The sequence below is a fragment of the Esox lucius genome, chromosome 7 (genome assembly GCF_011004845.1).
Source record: "Esox lucius isolate fEsoLuc1 chromosome 7, fEsoLuc1.pri, whole genome shotgun sequence".
NCBI lineage: Eukaryota > Metazoa > Chordata > Actinopteri > Esociformes > Esocidae > Esox > Esox lucius.
In genome coordinates, this window is record NC_047575.1 from 16922257 (window position 1) to 16942932 (window position 20676).

General features: G+C 40.3%; 1 protein-coding gene across 2 annotated transcripts in view; it reads left to right on the plus strand.

Annotated features, from left to right (window-relative positions):
- Window positions 1-6689: 6689 nt before the first annotated feature.
- nf1b (neurofibromin 1b) overlaps window positions 6690-20676 on the plus strand; it is a 71573-nt gene continuing 57586 nt past the window's right edge. Inside the window, exons 1-4 of one of the 2 annotated variants that reach the window (XM_010901552.5) lie at window positions 6690-7183; window positions 15343-15486; window positions 15588-15671; window positions 20023-20213. In XM_010901552.5, coding sequence (XP_010899854.4) covers window positions 7124-7183; window positions 15343-15486; window positions 15588-15671; window positions 20023-20213 — 479 coding nt within the window. In that variant the 5' untranslated portion in view covers window positions 6690-7123. The remainder of the gene's footprint in view (window positions 7184-15342; window positions 15487-15587; window positions 15672-20022; window positions 20214-20676) is intronic. The other variant, XM_029120963.2, reaches the window with a different exon arrangement.

Below are 20676 nucleotides of genomic sequence, written 5' to 3' on the forward strand. Positions count from 1 at the left end.
CTGCTGAGTGGTCCAAAGTTATGTTCTCTGATGAAAGTACATTTAGCATTTCCTTTGGAAATCAAGGTCCCCGACTCTGGAGGAAGAGAGGAGAGGCACAGAATCCACGTTGCTTGAAGTCCAGTGTAAAGTTTCCACAGTCAGTGATGGTTTGGAGTGCCATGTCATCTGCTGGTGTTGGTCCACTGTGCTGGTGTTGGTCCAAGGTCAACGCAGCCGTCTACCAGGAAGTTTTAGAGCACTTCATGCTTTCTGCTGCTGATCAACTTTATAGAGATGCAGATTTCATTTTCCAACAGGACTTGGCACCTGCACACAGTGCCAAAGCTAGCAGTACCTGGTTTAAGGACCATGGTATCCCTGTTCTTAATTGGCCAGCAAACTCGCCTGACCTTAACCCTATAGAAAATCTATGGGGTATTGTGAAGAGAAAGATGCGATACGCCCTTATTTATACAGTCTATGGATACGCCAGACCCAACAATGCAGAAGAGCTGAAGGCCACTATCAGAGCAACCTGGGCTCTCATAACACCTGAGCAGTGCCACAGACTGATCAACTCCATGCCACGCCGCATTGCTGCAGTAATTCAGGCAAAAGGAGCCCCAACTAAGTATTGAGTGCTGTACATGCTCATACTTTTCATGTTCATACTTTAAAGTTGGCCAACATTTCAAAAAAAAAATTTTTTTGTATTGGTCTTAAGTAATATTCAAATTTTCTGAGATACTGAATTTGGGGTTTTCATTAGTTGTCAGTTATAATCATCAAATGAAAAGAAATAAACACTCGAAATATCAGTCTGTGTGGAATGGATGTATACATTATACAAGTTTCAATTTGTGAATGGAATTACTGAAATAAATCAACGTTTTGATGATTTTCTACTTATATGACCAGCACCTGTATATTTTAAAGTGGTATTTGTTGTAGATTGATAATTTTCCACCAATGTATGCCTTAAATACATATTAAAGAACATTCTCAGCTAATGACAAAATAGTAATGTTAATTAAGAAGATTAACAGGGCAATTTGGCTGGGCATCAACAGCAGATGGAGGATTTTTAACATCTGTACCCAGACCCAAGGTGAGGGCCGCTGTGAAACAGCCTATACCTGCTGAGATACAGTGGGTATAGAAAAGAATCACCCCCTTTTAAAATCAAATTTTTGCTTTGCAGCCTGAAATGAAGATAGACACAGTTTATGTTTCATTCAGCTGTATTTACTCAGTGCAACATATAACATCCAAGTGAAAGATAAAATACCAACATGTTAGAAAAAATTACAAATAATAATCACTGAGTTGGAAAAAGGATCACCCCCTTGTGTCAGTATTTTGTTGAACCACCTTTTGCTTTAATTACAGCCTTTAGTCTGTTGGGATATGTCTCTACTAACTTTGCACATCTAGACGTTGCAATATTTGACCACTCTTCTTTGCAGAACTGCTCAAGTTCAATTAAATTTGATGGTGACCGTTTGTGGACTGCTGTCTTCAAGTCATTCCACAGATTTTCAATGGGGTTTAAGTCCGGGCTCTGACTAGGCCACGCAAGGACATTCACCTTTTTCTCCTTCAACCCCTGCGTGGTCAGTTTTTCTGTGTGCTTTGAGTCATTTTCATGTTGGAAGGTAAATCTTCTTCCCATTGACAACTTTCTGGCAGAGAACAGCAGATTTTCCTCAAGAATTTGACAGTATTTTGCCCCATCCATTTTTCCTTCTATCCTGACAAGTGCTCCAGTCCCTACTGCAGAGAAACAACCCCATAACATGATATTACCACCTCCATGCTTTACTGTAGGAATGGTGTTATTTGGATGGTAAGCTGTATTGGATTTTCGCCAGACATATCGTTTGGCATTGAGGCCAAATAATAACATTTTAGTCTCATCTGACCATAACACCTTTTTCCACGTGGCCTTAGAATCTTCAAGGTGCGTTTTGGCAAAGCTCAGTCGTGACTGCATGTGGCCTTTCTTGAGGAGTGGCTTTTTTCTTGCAACCCCCCATACAAGTCACATTTGTGGAGAATTAGTGATATTGTTGCCACTTTTTGTAATGAATTCCTGGAACTGCTTCAGAGTTGCTGTAGGCCTCTTGGTAGCCTCTCTGACCAGTTTCCTCCTGGCTCTTCCATCCAGTTTGGATGAAATAATAATAGACTTCACTGTGTTTCTAGGCACTGATAAAGCCTTTGAATTTTTTTCTCCTGACTTGTGCCTGTCCACAACTTTATTCCAGAGATCTTTTGACAATGCCTTGCCACCCATAGTTGATTGTATTCTTCAGTTGCACTACCAAGGACTGAAATGCTTCAGGAAAAGCTTGTTTCATGCTGAGCTAATCAAAATGACCACAGCTGATCACAGTTGAAAGTCAATTGGCTTTGTGTGCTATTGAGAAGGTGATTACCTGGTTGGGTTTACAAGTAATTTTTAGGAGGGTGGTGATTCATTTTCCAACTCAGTGATTCTGTTTTTTAATTTGTAATTGATTTTTTCTGACAAGTTGGTATTATATCTTTCACTTGGATGTTATAAGTTGTAAATACAGCTGAATAAAACAATACTTTTTTTGTCCATTTTCATTTCAGGCTGCAAAGGGGGGTGATTCTTCTCTATACCCACTGTACCTACAAGAGGATCAAAACCTCTATGTACTGTATCATGGGTAGACTGTGGATACACTCCTAACGTGAAGTAGACAACTTCTAAAATCCAAATGAACCTGTAGCCTACTCTTTCCATTCTACCCTATAGGCTCTCCGTTTGCACATTCATTCACATCTCGACCATACCCACAAGTGTCCTGATTGCAGCTTTCGTGAAGTGGGCCGGCTCATTGTGGGGCACTGTGTAGAATCCTGACTATGAAACTTACAATACCTAACTTTAAACCATGACGCCACTTGTCTCCTCTTCCCGGCAGTGGCATGCAGATGTTTTGATGCCCTAGAACTCGCCCAATCTCAGGTCAAAGCTGCATCTCAAATACTCATTGTCTAATGAAATAAAATCATTTTCATTAATCGATGAAATTGCACAAGTCATTATAGGTGAGAAGCCTTAGTTGAGCTTATTTGAGCAAAACATTTGTTTTATTCAATAAAAGTGCTTTATTGAAGGTGAAGGTCCAAGTATGAACACCCCTAAAGGACCACGATTGTATAGGACAAGCGTTCTAAGAATTTACATTTGGGTGGTTGACGTGACATGGCCTTTTTGTGGTTCAGAGTGTCAAACACAAATAAATAAAATGTATATTTGTCAAAATACGGTTTATATTGTTCAGAACATGCTTTTTATGTGAACATACTGAACATTAATGCAATTCATCACTTTTTCAAAACTGTTCAACCAAACATGAAAAAGCTCATAGGTGTGACTGTCCCAAGTTTCACAAAGTTTAAACGTGAATAAAATTATGGGAAATAAATGCAATAAAGTACAGAATGATAACACAGATGTCTATTTGTGAGTCTGATATTTAGTTTGTCTGATTGTGACGTGCGAGTGCGTAAACGTGAGGCAAAAAAGAAAGGAAAACAAAACCGAGAAATCACAATCAATGGAAACTTTACTTTCTTTTAAAGAGAGAGAAAAGCAGCACCCCACGGTACAACTAGGTAGTACTGAAAACATCTCAGTAGGACATGGATGGGTTATAATGTGAGTTGTCTCTTGTCATTTTTTCAGTAAATCAAATCTTTTTGCACTCCCACTTCAGTACCCTTTCCCAGTGTCTTTTTGTGTGACACATTTTACATAAAAATGCTAAAGATAAATTACTTTTTTTGTTATTACTTTTAAATCCATGTTACCATGTTGCAGTGGGTATGCTGCTAGAATGCTAGCGTGTTACCACAAGCCCCAATATTGTGCTAAGTGCATGAAACCTCATATGGTGTGACACTATATCCAGGGGCGTCAGTTTGTGCTGAAAAGTGGTGGGGACACAAGATCAGATGAAAAAAAACAGCAGGACGGGAAAAATATTGAAAACGGCGCCGCGGAACATCAAAAATGGGCATAGCGTAGGCCAGTCAACAACACGAAAATACTCAGCATAAAAAATGACCGTTATGGTCGCATATATGGGATTTTGACTTCTGTGCCCCTGAGAGTACGGTCCCACATTGTATTTAGAATGACGTCACTTAACTGCCAGATTCAAACTGTGTTTTCGCACGTGGGCTGGCCAGAGTCGGACTCGTTCAGCGCTGTCATATATCACAACTATGCAGTGTTTTCAACCTCATAATGTTTATTTTAGGTTTCAGACATTTCAATACACATAAGCACGAGTAAAATAATACATTTGGAGTTTGTCAAATACACACTGATGGCTGTGGAAGCAGCAATAACAATCTATTCAAATATAATTTGCCGAAGTGTTATTCATATCAGACAAACATAGGTGGAAGTAACTATTAAGTTTACTCTATTCTTCTCACAGTTCACCGGCCACTTTCTTGTATGTACTTCGGGAGAAACTGATGAATTATGTGCTCTAAATCCGACTGACAGGACAACATTGCGGCACCCATCTCACGTTATAGATCAAGATTATTTATAAAGGTTTTTAAAAGTCCAAACACACATGTATTTGAGAATCAGAATATCAGATAGTTGATGACATGGTAAGCAAGTTTGTGAATATTTAGAATTTAAAAAAAGCGGTTTGAACAGGAAGGGCTACAGCACCTGGTCAAGCTGGAGAAAGTCCTACTCTCTGGTCAAGTTGATGACGTGGTTGACCTGTATCCAGAGCTACAGTTCCAGTCCCAAAAGGTGCAGCTGGCCATGTTCACTGCCAATAACACCTACAAAACCTGCTCAGAAGTGACAGAAATCATGAGGAACATGGTTCCCGAGGTCCGTGGTCTCTTCAGTCAAGTTGAGGCACTTCTGTGTTTGTTGCTCGTTGTTCCTGCCTCATCTGCTGAAGCAGAGAGAAGCTTCAGTGCCTTGAGACGCCTGAAGACCTGGCTGCGCTCTTCAATGTCACAAACCCGACTCAACAGTGTGGCTGTTTGTCATGTTCACAGAGAGAGAATGTATAACTTGGACAAGAAGAAACCGTGTCAAGAATTTGTTCAAGTTACTGATCGGCACATGCATGTTTTTGGGTCATTTTAGAATCCGTAATAGTTTATTTTGTTTAAGTTACTTTTTTTGGACAATGTACATTGTTTCCTTCTGTCTCTAAACTGCATTGCATGTTTTTTTTTGTGCAAATAAACCTTTAACTTTTATTGGTTTGCTTGATTTTTCAGAACATTTTAACCAAATGCTTTCAAAAAGTGGTGGGGACCAAATCAGCCATTTCAAAAAGTGGTGGGGACATGTCCCCAGCGTCCCCAGTGTAAATGACACCTATGACTATATCATATTGTTTGACAGGTTTCATTTGAGCTAACAATTTATTCTTGTATTTTATACCTAATTTATAACTAACTTAATGTATGTTTTGCCCTTTCTAACACTTTTTTTTTGTCTATCATCACATGAAAACAAGTGAACTAAGATGAAGCCTAGTTTTATAGCTGGGTTAGGGTTTATTAATTTTCTTCATTTAGATGTTCTCTCACAGTCAAAGTAGCTTATTATTTGACATTCACGCCCATTGAAGAAACATTTACCTACACCAGTTTTCAAACTTACTTATTACTAAACTAGCCTTGTTTATATCACTGATTTACTTTGGGTTAGTTATGAGTAATCAATACTTACTATTAGTTAATATTCAACGACATAACTGAAACCAATTACCTGCGATACTATTTTTTATTAGTGTGTTCCTCCCTTGAAAAATGGTTCTTCACCATTTCTGTGTCCAATAACCAAGTGCTATACAGGGTTTGTCAGAATTAATCTAGAAGATTCAAAACATTTGTCTGACTTTGTGCAATGATGAAGAAAAATAATACAAAATGTAAGGAGTATGTATAACACAACTCAATTTTAATGCCAAATATTTTAGGCTTATACCCAGGTCAATCAACCGTATCAGCTGTTGCTGGCTAATTGTTAGAAATCCCACTAAAATACACCACAACACAAACGAGAACTACTCGATCATTACCTTTAGATCAGTCAGTCATAATTAACCCCATTATACATTGTGGTTTTAATCCTCTCGAACGCAACCAGTGTAATCCATTGTTAAAGATCAGTTTACGAGTTTTGCCCCAAAAAAATAGCTGAATATAACGACTTGTTTTGATGATCCGAAGTGCTTTGTAGATCAATCGACAATCGCCTGTAGTTCTTTTGATTCTCCCGAATACGGCCAATGTCACTATGGATACAGCCTTTTGAGTTTCTCATTGGCTATTTAAGGTATTCCATTCCCTCCCCTTTTCTTACGTCCCCCTCCCCACACACTCTACACATTCACAAATAGCATCCAGTAGGCAAGAATGGATTTTTCATGTAGGTGAATGGGGAAGAAATTTCTCAAAGGGGCAATCTACCGTTCATAGGCTTAAATGCAAGTCTGTTGGCTACTACTTATAATATTAACATTAATATAGTTATTGCCTGATAGGAAAGAGACAGGGAGGAACATGTTTTTATATAACTGCACCATATGAATTATTGAAATATATGTGTTCACAGTACAGTAGGTGACACCTAGACTACTAGCTAAGGAATGCATAGCTACATCTGGGCTACAGTTACGCGGATTTCTTTTGTAATGGTAATGTTTACGGCTCTATTTCTTCTGTATCAACATCCTATACCCGTGTGACATCATCGGGTTGTTATCTATAGACACCATTGATAAAAACACACGACATGGGTCCAAACCCCGTTTTTACATTCATAACTACTATCTTTATTCATATAATAGACGCCGCAAAGATTCTTGCAACGCACGCGCAGTATCGTTTAGCTGTTCCTCAGTCAAAGCAGCATCAGTGCCTACTTCATTGAGGAGGATTCAAACTTCCGGTACTGTCATGGCGACATGGTGGTGTGTCTGATAAAAGAAAGAAAAATAAACTGATCCCCGTCATCATCAGAATTTGAGGATTAACGGGTTGCAATTTGCAGAGGAACCATTATTTATACGGATCATTTAAAGTGGCCCATCGCGGCTCGCACCCGGCCATGGCGGCGCATAAACCCGTGGAATGGGTTCAGGCCGTAATTAATAGATTCGACGAGCAGGTAAGAATAACACATCGCATAAGATATTGTCCCTGCCTTTACCGTGTAACATTTAGGAGATCGAGGGTTCAGTGACTGGATAATTTGACGAAAGCTGCACTGTCATGACTGGTTTGTTTTGTGCGGATCTCGTTAGCCACTGACTGTACTGTTGTTAGCTAGCAAGCTAGTACGTAACGTTATAGCTTGCCTGTTCGACAACATCACCACTCCTGTAGAGCCGAATCTACATCATCACACAGTACTGGAGACAACGACAGAGACAGTGAAATAACACATGGGCAAAACTGTCGCTAGCATCTGCTATACCACTTAATACCCAAATGGATAATAGCACGAGGACGTACCCTCAATATAAACAAAGGAGTCGACAGAGCACGCCTGATCATGCTGTCAATAAGGAGGAACTAGTTAGCTAGCTACTTATCCGAAACGGTCAACGAGTTGCTAACGCGCCGTTTTGTGCTTAGTTAACAATAAAATCAACACCTGCCAATACCATAGGCTGTGCTATTGTACTGGCTATTTGGTTTATACTAGGAGGTTAATGTTGTTACAATACTAATAGGTACAGCAGCTAGCCAACTGCTAACGAGTCTGACCTGTGTTCATTTTGCATTGTCCAGATTCCAGTTTGTTTACACTGTATGTTGATTTTCCTATGCGGATTGACAATAAAATGTTAAGATCCATTGCATTGGAAAACCCTGATTAAAACGGCCGCAACTACAGAAATGTATGGGTACTAATGATCAGATTATTTACTTGTCAAAACCCGGAGTTGAGTGTGGTTCCATACGCTGAGACTGAGACGAAACAAAAAGTGTTCGGGTTATTCATATTTTTGCTGAGTACCTTTTATTAGGTGTATGTTTCGTCTCAGACTGTTGAACGATTCGCAACTACGGGTTTCAACAAGTTAATATTTCAGTAGGGAGACAATTCCGTAATTGCGGTCGAAGCTAGGTATCGAATCTGCATATGTAGAGCAATACTTTTTTGTGCCTGTTCATTGTTGGTGGAAGGTAACTGTTTTTCACGTATTGTCATTCACTGCTTAAATGATTAGTTTACACATTGAAAATATTGCTCTGAACTATGTCTTCAGTATAAAACAAACCATTACCCAGTAACTCAGTGGGCGTGAACGACATTGATTACATTGGTTACTGTGCAAAGTTTGTTTTGAGGATGTGATTACTTCCAACGTCCATGCGGGGCAGGCTAATCAGATGTACATCATATCAGGTTGTGACATACTGTATTTATATAGTACATGACATGAGTTGGTCAGACAGTATGCCAGTGTATCTTTAAAAACAAGAATACTTGGAAACTCTTATTTGGCACATTAAACTTGGTTTAATGGCGATTAGGTGTAATATAAAGCCACTTTTTGATGTTAAGCCTATTGATAGTACTTAGTAATCATTAAAGAGGATTTTGTATGTTTGCTTCTGGTAGGATTGCGACTGCTTTTAATCAGAATCAGCCTTGAGATTAGTAGCTCAACCCTCAACTGTGACATAGCCAAGGCGTTATCACCTTTCCACAAGCTTCAAACATTTTGGGCCAGAGCTGAGCATAAGATATTATTATCCTGACAAATAATCCAACCTTCACTGGAAGTCATTCATCCAACGCTAATGCAGAGTGTAAAAGGTTTGAATGGGATTCCAGGCAAGATTGAATTTTTTTTTTACCCAAAAGGGAAATACAATCTTATCTAAGGCCAGTAAAAGTTAAGTATGACAGATTTAGTGATAGTTAAAACTTGTGTGTCTTGATGCTTTTAAAAAACAAACTTTGGACGTTTCCTCACACAGGTTTACCTGAACATCCAAAAACAAATTCTCAAATCCCTGCCCTCCCCCAGTGTTGGTTGTGAAGAGGAGGAGTCTTTAAGTGGAGTTTTGTTTGCATGGTCTACTGGGACAGGCAAAGTAACACGTAGAAAGATATTATAATAATTCATACTTAATTTATGCATTTTACATGGGTTCATCTTCAAACGTCTGGGTTTATCTACTCTGTAAAGCCAACTTTCATTAAGGTTTTCCATGTACATTTGGTTTCTCTTTTTCATTGTCAGTATTTTTTTGCGTTGCAGTATTAGTAAAATCCATTACGGAATGTGCAATATTAAAAATTATCTGTGATCCTCTGAATTCAGATTGACCATTTTCTCAGAATTATACTTTTTTTTAGTTCAACCTTTTTGTCCAAATGGCAAACCGTTTCCTGATCTAAAACTTGCATTTACTATTGCTAATATGATTGTTTTCCCCAAATCGCTTGTAAACATATCTCATTCTAATAGGGCAGCACGATTTATGGATTGAAACATCGTTGGAACAACCTGTCCACAATGTAATCATCTTTTTTTTTTGTGGAACATGGAAGGAGGGAATATATTGGTGGGAATTACACAATGTGTTGTTTAACACACATTGGTTAATTTGCTAAATGCCGCAAAAAGTAGAAATATCTCTAAATCTAATACTGCATACAGTGCCTTTGGAAAGTATCCAGACCCCTTCATTTTCTCCACATTTTGTTCTGTTACAGATATAATTTATAATTGATTACATTAATTTTTTTTGTCATCAATCAACAAACAAAACCTATAATGACAAATCAAAATCATGTTTTTAGAATTGTGTTCCAATTTATTGAAAATAAAAAATCTGAAATATTTCATTTACATACAGTTGTGCTCATAAGTTTGCATATCCTGGCAGACATTTTGGTATTGGTTTTGAAAATTAGTAGGTTAATTACTGAGCCATGGGGGGCATAAAAGAACTGTCAAAAGACCTGCGTAACAAGATAATGGAACTTTTTAAAGATGGAAAAGTATATAAAAAGATATCCAAAGCCTAGCAAATGCCAGTCAGTACTGTTCAATCACTCATTAAGAAGTGGAAAATTCGGGGATCTCTTGATACAAAGCCAAGTTCAGGTAGACCGAGAAAGATTTCAGCCATAATTGCCAGGGATACAAAGAAAAACCCACAGGTTACACTCAGGAAAAAGACAGGCTGCTCTGGAAAAAGACGGTGTGGTGGTTTCAAGGCGCACAATACGATGATACTTGAACAAAAATGAGCTGGATGGTCGAGTTGCCAGAAATAAGCCTTTACTGTGCCAATGCCACAAAAAAGCCTGGTTACAATATGCCAGTCAACACCTTGACAGTTCGATAAATGGTTGTGTGCAATTAATATGCATCATGAAAATGTACCTTTCTAAGTCATGTTCAATAAATAGAATTTCCCGCAGGTGGATTAATGTCATATTCTTGTGAATTAATAACTCCTTTTTTGTCCTCTAAACTTTTCCCCAGACTGTGCTTGAATGCACACAATAATAATAATAATAATAATAATTAAAAATACAAGAGAGCCACCTGCTTGACAAGAGTACATAGTCTATTTTCACTTCACCTGGCTGGTACTTTTTGAAAAGTAAGTTTTCTCCCCTGCACAAGATGCATCTGAGCTCAATTTCAAGTTACATGACAATGGGTCTGACTACTTAAATAAATGAGAAGTAGCCATTTTTCATTTTCAGTAAATTGGCAGACATTCCTAAAAACATGTTTTCTTTTTGTCATTATGGGGTATTTTGTATAGATTTATGAAAATATTTTTAAAGGGTAAATGAACCCTTGAAGCCCACTTCCATCATTTTTATGTAGATTTTCCTGGCTTTTTGGTTTCCGTACTCTTACTTACTGTTTAAGTAAGAGATTAATGTTTTAAATCATTGATAATGTAAATCTTCTCCAACTGAAATTATGGGTTTGATTATTCATACAAAATGTGCATGGTGTTGTAGCTTCCAGTGTATATTTATCACCAAAATATTTTATTTTAATATCTTAGTCAAAGGATGAGACTTTAGATTTTTTTATTGCATTCATACAGCCCACTATACACAGTCAGACCTACAATATATTATAATAAGAAACATGTTTTTATTTGATGCCTAAATTAAAAATACAGTTTGTGCTGGGAGGGCATATATATTTTCGTATCGGTTCATTATCATGAAAGGTGAAATACAACAGAGGCTACAGTGGTGCGCACAGGAGAGTGAGAGCTAATTTAGAGGGCTTGTTTTAGTTAAGTTACGTTATGGCATAAGTTGCGTTTTTGAAGTGAGAAATCATTAATCTTGGATGCATGACTGAGTTGCATATTAATAAATGTTATCCCCACCAATCTGATGGGCTACTTGTGGGTGCAAAGTTTGTTTATAGCCAAGCCGCCCTTGTTAGTATGTTACTCAGTAGTTATTCAGTACGTTTCATGCATTATAAATGGTCTATAACACAACTAAATATGGAGAAAGGGTTCTGAATTATTTCCGAAGGCACTGTAGCCTACTCCTAATACATAATACATTTGAAATGAATAGTTAAACAGTAATAGGACTTATTTTTTTTCACTTTTGGATGATTTTGATAACTTAAACAGGACATTCACAGTCCTACATATAAAAAAAAACATACATACATTTTTGAAAAGCCATTTTTAAAAGCCATTAATTCATCTTATGAATTATTTTAATTCCTGCAAACTAGTTGGGACATTTCTTTTCTCACAAGGCTGCTGTCCTACAGTTTCACTCACTTTTAGATTTAGTTTTGCAAGAGGTGGTTTCACACCAAAATAATAAATGTTCTAAAATTCCATTAAGCCAATCAATTAATGGATTTTACTGTTGATCATGAAAGGCAAGAGGGGGAAAAATATTTCCATTGCTGTTCTTAGTCCTTTCTAAAGTCTTTAACTTTCTCTTGCATAAGGTTAATAGTACAACTACCACTTACTATATGTTTTGGGACATGACTGGCATGGCCTAAGGGTAGATTATTTGGTCCTGTTTGTTGATTAATGCACTGACCTAGTGAGCTGGTTCAGTCAATCAATCAATCAAATGTATTTATAAAGCCCTTTTTACATCAGCAGATGTCACAAAGTGCTTTAACAAAACACCTGGCCTTAAACCCCAAGGAGCAAACAACAGTAGTGTTGAATTTCAGTGGCTAGGAAAAACTCCCTGAGAATGCCAAAATCTAGGAAGAAACCTAGAGAGGACCCAGGCTCAGAGGGGTGACCAGTCCTCTTCTGGCTGTGCCAGGTAAACATATTAAGATTACAATTGCAATAATTAATAAATGCATGTGGGCTGAGTCTATAGTCTATTTAAACTTAGTCCAGGTTGGAAGTATGACCAGATGGACAAGGACAGGGACAACACGGGGGAGGTGTCAGCACAGTGGCAGCTGAAATCGTCAGGCATCGTCTCGATCTGCAGCACAACCAGGAGGACTCTGTACTGGGACAGCAACGGGTCCCCCAAGCCAGGTACTCTGCAGATGTGGACCAGTACCTCATGTCCTCCTAAGTTCAAAACGGGAGGAGACTGGGAAAATTCAGAAAATGCATTCCTCATATCAACAAGGATTTATAGTGGAGAAGGAGAACTTAGTGGAGAAGGAAAACTGACCATACTCCCCAAGCACAATAATATAGCAGTATAAGACTGTGGCACTGAGACAGGGGGGTCCGGCGACACTGTGGTTGACCCGGTCAATGTGAGACAAGCGCAAAAATGGTAAAACATGGTTTTGACATTGTGATGTTGTCTTCTGTTGTTTGGTCAGAATGCACCGATAACAAAATTATTGTCCAATACAGATAGCCGATATTCGTATAACACAACTGGCCAGGGATGTCACGAGAACCGATACTTCGGTACCAAGTCGATGCCAAAATTCTGAAAACAGGATAGTACTAGATTTTGTACAGAAACGTAAAGTACCGGGGATCCGACAGTGAAAGATGGCGGCAAGTGCAGCTGCAGCTCCGCCTCGACTCGTGGAAAAGAAAACCAGTAGGACCCGTGTATGGAAGTACTTTGTGTTGGAGGTGGATGGTCAGAGAGTAATAAAACCCAGTATGCAAACGGTGTCTTTGAACTTTTGAGACTTGAGGAGGGAACACTGCCAACTTGGCGAAGCACCTCAAAGACAGACATCCAGATTTACTGTTGCTATTTTTATGTACAGCAATATAGTTTGAGCTGGACATTTCATACAGTTCCTCGACTCTTCAGGTGCTTTTATTATTTTAAGGCTATATGTCAGTGCTGGACTTGATACTGGGAGCCTGATCAGTGTTCTACGTATTCTAATCTATTGCCTGTGTTTACCTTGTACTGTGGTATGGAATTGGGTATCTAAAATTGTGTAACTTCACTGGTATTGGTGTCGAAAAGGGCTGTCACGATATTAGATTTTCACTACACGATTATGGTGGCCAAAATAATTCACGGTAACGATATTATCACAGTATCTACAGAGAACTTTAAAGAAAAAAAAAAGTCTTCAACTTTGTTTGTGTTTTGTTTCTATTTTTTGGCAAATTAATTACACTCAAAATAAGAGAAATGGTCAGACAAATTTAAAGCAATTAACCATTATCCATTATTATATTTTTACCTGTAATTGGCCAGTAGTGATTGCATGGCGATGGGGTAATATTTATAATGTTGTCCGATCTCCCAGCACCTAAATTAAAGCACCTTAACTAAACATGACCATTTACTTTCTTCATGTAGGTCTATACGCTCTTCTCGTGGGTTACTATATGCACATCAAGGGTTATCATTTCTTCTTGTCTACTCTTTCTTGCATGTAGTGTTTTTGAGCTCCTAACACCATTATTGAGTAGGCTATGTTGTTCCCTGATGCTACTTACAAGCCCTGACCTGGAAAGGAAAGCTCGGCCAAGTGAGGAAGAGCCATGGATCTTTTAGATGGAATCTTGGATGGAAGCTCATAAATATCTCCATGATTCACAACAATCCCTGCCTCTTAATGGCCTTTCTGTTCTCGCCTGAATAGTTTTTCTATGTTGGCCCTTAGCAAAAACTTGGTATAAGGCATTTATGTGTCTTCTGGCATTACGTTGTCAAGGAAAATGTACTCTTGGTTTCTCTCCTCTTTGTGTGCAGTGCCTTGTTTGCTGGTGCCAAAGCACTCATAAGGAAAGGGATTGACCTTAGAGGAATGTCAGACGGTGCCACTGAAACAGTGGGCCTGTGTCTGCTGGCCTGAATATGGATGGCAACGTGTGTGTGTGTGTGTGTGTGTGTGTGTGAGAGTTTGTTTTGCAGGGAAGAAGCTCAAATCTCGGGACTCTAATTTTCATCCCAATATACACATGTTCTTGAAGACTGGAAAGCAGCTGCTCCTTTCTGGTCTGTTGTGGTGACCCCTGGCCTAAGCCTGATAGAGGCCAAAGGGCCTTTTTAGCATGGGCATCACCATTAATAGCTCAAGTAAATTAATGTAGTGAACTGGAGGGAACCTGCTTCCTCAAGTGTGCGTGGCGGCCCTAAAGGGAGTGGTCCCGCACCTACACCCTCTTTGTTTCTATAAAGCAGAGCATTGTGTTGGAGTGTGTCGTGTATGCTCAGAGAGGGAATGGACCTTCTCACCAAATGGACAGTCTGACCGCCTTGATTCGAACCTAAGTGGGGGAGTAGTGTGGCTGTGCTTGTTGGCATTTTTTAATGCCGTTAAGGTGCCACATTTAGTTGTGAATTGGTGCCATTTGCCAAGAAGGAGCAGAGGAAAAGTGGGGTCTGCCTGGGGCCACAGACCAGCTGACGCTATGTCGTCTAGTTGTCACTGGGGTCGACAGGCCCGTCCAGACAGCAGGAGACTTCCTGTAGTCTGTAGCTGACTGCAGAACAGACTGACTGACTGAGAGAGATGAATGTGACAGATATGCTGGTCCGCTTCTCACAAACCAATGCTAACTTACTTTGAATAGTTTGAATAGGTTAGGCCTTTCTCATTGAAAGAAATAGTATGTCTGTATTCTATAATAACTGTTATGTCCTCCAGTCTCATTATAGTACAGTTAGGGTTATATTTCTGTTTGAACAACTAGAGAAATCCTGATTGTTGAATATCCAGAACTCTTATTTTAGTACTGATTGTTTTTGTATTTGAAACAGGTTTTCTGGAAAAAGTTGGATTTTGGGGGAAGTTACTGAATTTTGTGTTAGAAAATGATTACTGAAATTACTCTAGAAATGCACACTGTTTTTGGGTTAACCCTTCATGTCCACCGTTACAGCTTCCAGTCAAAGTAGGCCAACAGAACACTCACACCAGAGTCAGCACGGAGCACAACAGGGAATGCCTCATCAACATCTCAAAGTACAAGTTCTCACTGGTCATCAGTGGCCTCACAAACATACTGAAGAATGTGAACAACATGGTAAGAGTGTGTGTGTGTGTGAGTTCATGTGCGTCACTTGAAGTTTACAGGGCAAAGTACAGTACTGGAAGTGTCACCAACATGTTCCCTCTCTCCCCTAGCGAATATTTGGGGATGCTGCCGAGAAGAACCTGTATCTCTCTCAGCTCATCATCCTGGACACCCTGGAGAAATGTCTCGCTGGGGTGAGGAGCCTTTCTCTATTTACTCCCAATATACTGGCATTTTGGCTTTATTGGAAAGGTTAATGATGTAACATAGGGGAGCACGTTATGGCTGAAAGATGAGTAGGTTGGATTCAAACTAATGCTACAGCAGTCCTTGTTTAACGCCTCTGACTGTAGGCCACATGTTCCATTCTTAAGGCTCATCTCCCTCCCTGTGGACTAATTTGCGGCCATATAGGTAGAGGGGGGAGGGGTATGGTCTGTTTTTCTTTTGTCGTCATTGTCTAGTTTTAATAGTTATTTTGTCTTGTACTTGTGTCCAATACAAATCCACAGATCAGCCATAACATTATGACCACTGACAGGTAAAGTGAATAACACTCATAATCTCATCATCATGGCACCTGTCAGTGGGTGGGTTATATTAGGCAGCAAGTGAACATTCTGTCCTCAAAGTTGATGTGTTAGAAGCAGGAAAAATGTGCAAGTGTAAAGATCTGACTGACTTTGACAAGGGCCAAATTGTGATGGCCCAACGACTGGGTCAGAGCATCTCCAAAACTGCAGCCCTTGTGGGGTGTTCCCGGTCTGCAGGGGTCAGTACCTATCAAAAGTGGTCCAAGGAAGGAAAAGCGGTGAACCAGCAACAGGGTTATGGACTGCCAAGGCTCATTGATACACGTGGGGAGTGAAGGCTGGCTCGTGTGGTCCGATCCAACAGACGAGCTACTGTAGCAAATTGCTGAAAACTTTAATGCTGGTACTGTTATAAAGGTGTCAGAACACACAATGCATCGTAGTTTGTTGGGAATGGGGCTGAGTAGCCGCAGACCAGTCACAGTGCCCATGCTGACCCCTGTCCACTGCCCTGAGCATCAGTACTGGACCACGGAGCAATGGAAGAACGTGGCCTGGCCTGGTCCTTTTTTTATCATGTGGATGGCCGGGTGTGTGTGCGTTGCTTAACTGGAGAACACATGGCACCAGGATGCACTATGGGAAGGAGGCAATAGGCACTGTGAGGCAGTGTGATGCCTTGGGCAATGTTCTGCTGGGAAACCTTGGGTCCTGCCATTCATGTAGAAGTTACTTTGACACATACCACCTACCTAAGCATTGTTACAGACCATGTGCACCCTTTCATGGCAACGGTATTCCCTGATGGTATTGGCCACTTTCTGCAGGATAATGTGGCTTGCCACAAAGCAAAAATGGTTCAGGAATGGTTTGAGGAACACAAAAATTCCCCAAATCTCATTCCAATTGAGCATCTGTGGGATGTGCTGGACAAACCGGTCCGATCCATGGACGCCCCACCTCGCAACTTACAGGACTTAAAGGATCTGCTGCTAACGTCTTGGTGCCAGATACCACAGCACACCTTCAGAGGTCTAGTGGAGTCCATGCCTCGACGGTTCAGGGATGTTTTGGCAGCAAAAAGGGGCCTACACAACATAATGTTATGGCTGATGTATTTTATAATGCAAATTTGCAATATCATGCCCCTCACCCAGTTTGGCCATAGTCATTAAATTAAGTACACTGGCCCTCTCCTCATGTGGGGCATATTTTTCTCTAGTACCCGTAAGGTCTGACATGATGGATTATCTCCCTAGTCCTCTAGTACTGAATGACCATGATCTTGAATGATCTTCACAAAACGCAATTTGCCGAATCAATGGACCAAGGTCACTCAACACAGTAATTTATCTGATTTGCGTGTGAAACAAAATGGGCACACATACTGCAAAAAATATTGAGAACATGCACACGTCGACCTCATGGCGTGTTTGAGTGAGCAATGAAATTTGGCATACATGCTCTGGGAACTGATTCTCACCAACTCATTTAATATCTCAGGCACCACTGGACTTTATTTAAGTGAATGACACATCTTGTTATAGAGATCTGGAGCTGCATTCACAAAACATCTTAAGGCTAAAAGATAAGGCTAAAAGCTAACTTGCTGATTTAGGAGTAACTGAAAAAGGGGCGTGTTAGTTCTAACTTTAGTCTGTGAAAAGTCTTGACTACTGAATCACTAAGACCAAGTCACAAACAATCCTAAACGGGCTGCTGCCGGCAATCCGTCTAGTAATCAGGTTGACGTTTTAGAAACATTTATTGATACTGAGCCTTTAACAAGGTATTGCCCTAATCATGAGGGTATTATGATCATATAGAGATAGTCAGGGATGCTGTCACTTCACCAACAATCAGAAACAACCCAATAACATCGGGCATCAAGGTTGTGACAACTCTACACTACTTGGCCACAGGGAAAATGCAGCTATGCAGCACAGATTAACTATGGATATCTGTCAGTGGAACATTACATTAAACAATAAGTGCCCTCCCCAGACCCCATATCGTGTGACAGATCATTTGGTTTCCTCATGATGTTCGCCAACTACAAAGAAACAAAGCCAACTTCGTGGCCATAGCTCGACCACCCAGTGTAGTTGCTGCTATAGATGGGACCCATAATTGCACAGATTATTGCACCATCAAATTATGAATGCGTGTTTCTTTACAAGCTGCAAGGCATCCGACAATTAGCTGAACATATCTTGAGTAGTCAGTATATCATTCTTGGTTTCATGTTTAATCAGTGACACTTGGTCTACATTTTTATTTGAATATCTTTATTTCAATATGGCATCATGACATATCCTTCTACAGTATTGCTACAATGAATTCACTGATAGAGAGCCCTTCCCTATCAGCCAATCACTTTTGGCATAGTAAGCTTGTTCGTGGAACACAACATCATCCATAGCAACATGGTCAACCCCGCCCTTTCTTTAGGCTTAAGACTTCACCCCATTTCTTATTAAAAGTTGGTCTTGGCAGCTTTATGAATAGGTTTTAAGAGGAAACTCTTAGCTACGAACTTTTAGTGCTGTTTAGGAGTCCTCCTAGTGGTATAATAAAATGTTTGGTGAATACGGCTCCTGACATCTACAAAATTAGGCTGAGTCAGTCAGGGGGTGCATCATTAGTGGGGGATGAAGGTTTACCATTACCGTGTATTGGTAGATTTTAATGGGATGTCAGCATAACATAGTAGGATGTGTTGTGCTGTCTGTGGTTGAGGTGTCTTGTCTCAGTGGGAACCGTGGCTTTTGCTCTGGACTGGACCTGTGCCCTTTCTCTTTGCAACACAAATTAAATGTGGGTTTGTGCTGTCTTTCATTCTCCCTCTGCCTCTCTACCTTTCTGTGTCTATCTGCCTCTGGGAACGTTCGTAGACTGGTTCCTTGTCCCTCCACAGTAACAATGTTCTCACTGCCCACTCCTGAAGATTGCTTTTCCAGGTGCTTCCTCAGCATTGAGCCTCCAGTGGGATTGCCCTGAAATTCCGGACTTTTTTTTTATTACTTGGAAGTTGCGGATGGAGGACAGCTGTTACTGTGTTCTTCATGTCCTCCTTGTTCTTGGACTCTAGATGTGTTTTTTTTTTTTTTATAACTTTTTCACGGTTTTCTACTTTCTAAAATGTATTTAATACTGAGCTTCCTCTTTTAGTAGCACATATACCTACATGTTAATTTAAAATCAGGATATACAGCTCCGGAAAAAATTGAGAGACCACTGCACCTTTTTCTTTCTTTTCCAAAAAAAGTCGAAAAGGAAGATTTTGAGTAAGGAACAGAAGTGGTTAAAATTAAGAGACCGCTGCAAATTGAACCCTTCTGTTCCTCACTCAAAACCTTACTTTTCGACTTTTTTTTGGAAAAGAAAGAAAAAGGTGCAGTGGTCTCTCAATTTTTTTCTGGAGCTGTATCAAGCACATTTTTTATTTGTATTTAAATTGGTCAGGGGTCTGAATACTTTTGCATGGCACTGAATCTCAACATCGACTGTCGAGTCCACTGGGAGTTGCTCCGACGAAGCAGGGCCTTAATCACAAATTACATATCAGGATATTGGGGAAACCCTAGGACGTAGACAGTTTGCGACCCATGCGATGTGCTGTTGTACTGGTTGTTATGCTTTGTCTTTCGGGCCTAGAATGTTTTATCCATGTTCACTCATGAGAGGGGTTTGTGAATGGGACCATGGTTTGAAATTAATGATGGCCCACTGGCCCGGGGCTTGTAAGCTCCGATTACACCACTGAGAATAGAAGTTAACGTGTGTGTGGGATGTGTGTGGGGGATGTGATAGACTTAGCATTTATTTTCATACTACACTTTCTTGTGTTGGCACCCAGATCTGTCCAGGGCGTGCATGTTCAGGAGCCTGACGGACAATGGTGTGGGCGGGTTTTCATCTTCAACCCAAGCTATCAGTGGCCTCTTCCCTGTGTTAATTGGGATTTCAATGAAAGGTTTCCCTTGTAACTTCCCGTCTCCCCATCCCTCAGCAACCAAAGGACTGCCTGCGTCTGGACGAGACCATGCTGGTGAAGCAGCTGCTGCCAGAGATCTGCCACTTCATCCACACGTACCGCGAGGGCCACCAGCACGCCGCCGAGCTCCGTAGCTCCGCCTCCGGGGTCCTTTTCTCCCTCAGCTGCAACAACTTCAACGCCGTGTTCAGCCGCATCTCCACCAGGTGACATTAACCAATAATACCCTGCGCATCTCACCTCTGCCCAACCTCCTCTGAATTGAGTATTTAGGTTTCACCGCCCTCCCCTCTGAGCAGGAGACGGTCACTTTAGTAGGCCTCAAGCTGCACAGAAAGGATCAGTTACTGTTTAAGTGTACATCAATTCAGTCTTTTGGCTTCATTGAAGGAGAGAATATGGAGCCACCAACAACTTGATGAATGGGGGAACTAAAGGCAGGGGAATGAAGAAAGGAAGTCTAGTCTCATTCAGGCGTCATAAAGTGTGTCTTTGTCTGACCGAGTAAGGGGGGGAGTCGCATCAAACTGGCACTTCCCAGCATGAATCCCCTTTTCTGATGATTAACGTTAAGATGTGTCATTATGTATTAAGCGTATTGATCTGATATTATACATTTTACGAAAAATGTAGTAAACAAATGTGTAGCCTTACTCACCATGTGATAAG